General features: G+C 36.4%; 1 protein-coding gene across 1 annotated transcript in view; it reads right to left on the bottom strand.

The window, feature by feature from the left end:
* LOC102196583 (sodium channel protein type 2 subunit alpha-like) overlaps positions 1 to 4,777 on the bottom strand; it is a 26,731-nt gene that overhangs the window by 6,072 nt on the left and 15,882 nt on the right. Inside the window, 3 exon segments of the mRNA XM_013908339.1 lie at positions 2,850 to 3,305; positions 3,457 to 3,813; positions 4,670 to 4,777. The exon segment at positions 4,670 to 4,777 is cut by the window's right edge and continues 15 nt beyond it. Of these exon segments, the coding sequence (XP_013763793.1) occupies positions 2,850 to 3,305; positions 3,457 to 3,813; positions 4,670 to 4,777 (921 nt within the window).

Raw genomic sequence — 4,777 nt, 5'->3', positions numbered from 1 at the left:
GTGTCTCCTAATAGCTAGTATGAAAACAGCTTGAATGTCTTCCTGGAGAATGCAGAAGCACTTGGCTGCCCTGGGACCAGCTAATGCAGAACAGGGAATAATGTAAGCATGTTACTCTGATACATTGTATGCCCTACTGTTAATGTAATGATGCTTTGTACATCCATTCTACAACTGTAAATCTGAAAAGGGGAGCTTAATGTTACATTTATGGAAAACAAAGAGTCACAAATCAACACAATATGGCTGATTTTAAAATACAAGCTATTTTGAATAATCAACAGTATTATAGCAAAGCTAACTCATTGTGTGCTGAAATCCAGAAATAATGGCTAATTACCACTGTGTTTTACTAACCCTGAAAAATCATAGGCACCATATTAACACCTTACAGGATATTTATCATTAAAAATATCCTTTATGTTTAGTGGTACACTGGGCTATAGTCTATCAGTACAGTCACTGTAAAAAGAAAGTACTTCTTTTAGGTGATGTGTATCAGGACATAATAACACATTAATTAATTAATACAACCTCAGATGAACTACAAAACGTTATATATTACACACTTCCGGGTGTGAGCACATCTATAAAAGCAGACGTTTTGGCAGTTTGCTGGTCTGAGCACTCAGGTATGTGTTAACACAATGCCAAGGAGGAAAGGCATCAGCAGTGAAGTTAGAGAAGCATTCTTTACTTCCCATAAATCTGGGAAGGATTATAAGAGCATTTTGAACAAGTATGAAGTCCATCATTCTACAGTCAGAACGTTTAACCACAAGTGGAAATCATTTTAGACCATCTCAGCCAGGAGTGGACATCTCAGCAAATTCACTCCAAAGTCAGGCCATGCAATGCTCAGGGAAACTACAAAAAACTCGAGAGGTTTGACAGTATGAAAGTACAATTAAATAAAGACTAAACAATTATGACGTGTTTGGAAGGATTGGCGTGAGAAAGCCTCTGGTTTTTAAAAACAACGTGCCAGCATGGCTTGAAAAACTCTTGAAAAACTGAATTTTAACAAACTACATGTTTGCTCATAATTCACAGTGCCATGTTTGGTGAAAAGCAAACACATCATACCAACTGCCAAAGAGTCATAGAGTCCAACATAAACTACTTTTTATAAGTATTCTGCAGTCAAATGTGAGTGCATCTGTCCAAAAGCTAAAACGTGGCCCAAATAGGAAAATTGACCCAACCACATCAACAGATCTACAACATAATGGCTATAAAAAATGTGTTCATAAATGAAGGCCTTCAAAGCAATGTTAAAAACACGTGGGCTAAAATTTCTCAAGTCATACAGAAAACAGTTACTTCAAGTTATTGCTGCTAAAAGTGGTTCAGTAAGTTACTGAATCATGGGGTGTACATGTCACATGCTAATTCTATATATATATATATATGACTTACTTTTTGTTAAATAAATAATTGTTTAATCATTAACATACACGAGGGAGGGGGTAACATATTAGAAAAAACAAATCAAGTGAGTGAATTAAAGTCATCAAAGAATTATAACCCTTTAATCTCTGTTAAAGGGTTATTTGATTCTTCTCATAAGCAGGGCACTCTTTGATGAGTCTGATGTATTGTAAGGAGTTCTTACAGCATCTGTATCAAGCAACAACAAGTAAGCAGAAACAATACAACCCTACCTTTAAAATACTGCCAAGAAATATTATTTTTTTCTGTTACCCATCCAAATAATAAATACATACACGGACAGCAGCAATAACAATGCAACAGTAATATTATAGAGACTCAATATATTCCTTTCCTACAACACAAAACACCGTCCTCTTAGTAGGAGGATTAAGCTCCCTAGCACTCAGACTTAAATGGCTCATAATGTAATGTGCACACTGGTATTTTCCCGTCTATATGGTCTCTTCTTGTTAGAAGGCTATGGTATATGTGCAGTTAGGGAAAGTATCATGATACATGTCATTGCCATGACTGTAGATTGTAGGCTAAGTCCTTCACTTCACTTCACTTCTTCTATTTGCACACAATACAAGAATGGAAAACCCCCCAAATGACCAGTGTCATTTGGGGGTAGTGGGTATAATGAGTGCCCTGAAAAACTGACCTTTTTTTATGAGGCAAACTACAAACCTCTGCTGTGCAATAAGGTGCTTGAGCTTTTTCATGTTCAAAGCTTGTAAAATTCAATTAAACCTGAAAGTTATCTTCCAATTTACACACAGTATGAAAACCTCAGGTAGGGCTTGAGCTATCACTTGAGACAGCATCTTACCAAAAACAAAATAAATGAGTTTAGACAAAAGAGTTTAGAGAAAAGCAATTGTTCATGCTCAGGAGATGGATATACAAAGTGATCACTGCATTTCCAAGTGTCAGGAAGGGAAGAAATTTCATCAAGAAATTGAAAGAGAGCCACACAGTACAGAACAAGCTTGGCAGATGTAGCAAGAGAAGAATTTCAAATACTCTGGAATTTTGAACCTGGTATTTTTAAGTTTTTGTGAAATTATTTTGTTTCTGTGTGCAAAGTAAAATAATGTAAGAATAAAAAAAAAACAACTAGGATGTTTGGAAAGGATGTTTGGAAATGAACACTAGGATGTGTTAAAATTCCTTTCTCTGTTAAACAGGACTTGGAAAAATTTGTGAAAAGTTATAGACGACTAACAATTCTGTCCTTTGCTGTATGGTAATGAATATCTAATTTACCTCACCAACAGTGTTCTTTTAAACCAAATTCCTATGTGATTGCATTACATGTCATAAACATTTAACTTGCAATGTCATTTAAAAAATGTGCTTTAAAACAGAAATCAGGATGCTAGAGAGAGCAGTTTGACCAACAGGATCCTTACCGCAGGGCATCCTACTGCATCTGATGATGCACTGCTGAAGTCCTCAGTGTTAAGATTTTCAAAGTCAGACTCTCCGATAGCAATAGGAACAGTGACAGTCACACTAGGGTTGTTGATGAACGACATTATGGAATCATCACTCCTGCTGCTGACTATGTATTTGTCCCCAGTTTTGTCCACGCCAATCACCTCTCCATTGCCATGATTGGAGATTCCGTTTGACCCTAAAGGTTTGTGGAGTTCATCCAGAGATTTTTCCTCATCCTTCTTTTGTTTCTTATCTCTGAGGCAGGCGCTGCTGCAGGTGCTTCGAAGCACCGACTTTGTGAAGGCAATGCCTTTGTGTATACGTGCCATGGCAATTTGCATATTGTTTGACTCAGGGTCATCTTCTTGCTTTGCCAGGTTGTCAGCACTGAATGAACTCAGCAAAAGGGCCAAGAAGAGGTTCAATACCTATAAGGTAATGATATACAAGATTTGTAACTGATAATAACAAAAGAGCACATGTTACTGTAAAACTGAATAATGAACAGGTTACTAAATTGGGAATTACATTTTTAAACAGATTAATGAATTAATGAATTGACCATAAAATGTAATGTACCACAAGGTTTCCTATAAACATGACCATCATGTAGAGAGTGAGACACTTGGGAATCCCAGCCACTTCCATACAGTCCCACATGGTTTCTATCCACTCTCCACAAAGCACCCGGAAAACAATGAGGAATGAATGGAAGAAGTCATTCATGTGCCAACGAGGAAGTGTGCAGTCCTCAGAAATTTTACACACACAGTCCTTGTATTTTTTTCCAAATAGCTGCATGCCCACTACAGCAAAGATGAAGACGATAATGGCCAAGACCAGTGTCAGGTTGCCCAAAGCCCCCACTGAATTACCAATTATTTTGATCAGTTTATTTAGAGTGGGCCAGGATTTAGCCAACTTGAATACTCTAAGCTGTAAAAGAAGAGGAAACAGAAGTTATTTCCTAACTCAAAACGCAACACAACATACATGCTATTGCATTTGTTACAAATAGAAGCATATAAATCCTTAGGAACTATGTAGATCCAAGTTTTGTCTTTCTTTTTGTTTGTTTTTTAAGTGCTTAACCAGAGATAGTGGCAGTAAACCAGCCTCAAATTATAATGCTCCCTCACAGCTAAAATTATTTTTATTATCAAATGTTTTTATAATGGTATACATTGGGATTTTTACATTGTATGCTGTGCTGCATGTTCTTTCTGTCAGCATGTCAGGGGTGTGAAATCTAATGGCTGAGTCACACTAGAGTAAAAATAGGACGACAACCTCTGGCTGAGAGTGGGAAAAAAATCTGTGGTTGCCCAGTAATTGCATAGAACTAACCATTTCAAAAGCAATGAGTAAGTTCATTGCACTTATTTGCAATAATTTCAATCATGCCACAGTCTCCGACCACTATTTTCATAGTCTGATTATAGCATTAGGTAACAAAGCCAAAGCTTTAAACAGCAGGGTGCTGAGTGGATGAGTGGATCTTGTAACATATTGTTTGATTATTTATTTAATTATAGCAGAGTAAACCTGCTCTTCAGGTTTGGTATTTCCTAACCAACTCAGATTTTTTGGTATTATTTGCTAAGTGACTGCAAGTTTGAATATACTGAACACAGGCAAACACTGTAATAAATGTATACAAAGATACAGATAATTCAATTCAATTCAATTCAATTCAATTTTATTTATTTATATAGCGCCAAATCACAACATAAGTCGCCTCAAGGCGCTTCATACCAATTCCATTGCAAGTTTAAATTATATTTAGACTTACCAATCGGAATGATCTCAAAACAGACATGTTCTTCAAATTTTCCAAACAAAGCTCTATCAAGCTTAAACTGACAATGATCCCATCAAAGATATTCCATCTCTCCTGAAA

Source organism: Pundamilia nyererei, unplaced genomic scaffold, assembly GCF_000239375.1.
Source record: "Pundamilia nyererei isolate P.nyererei 1_Seehausen unplaced genomic scaffold, PunNye1.0 scaffold00009, whole genome shotgun sequence".
Classification (NCBI taxonomy): Eukaryota; Metazoa; Chordata; class Actinopteri; order Cichliformes; family Cichlidae; genus Pundamilia; species Pundamilia nyererei.
The sequence above is the reverse complement of the archived record's forward strand: the minus strand, read 5'-3'. Positions and strand labels throughout refer to the sequence as shown.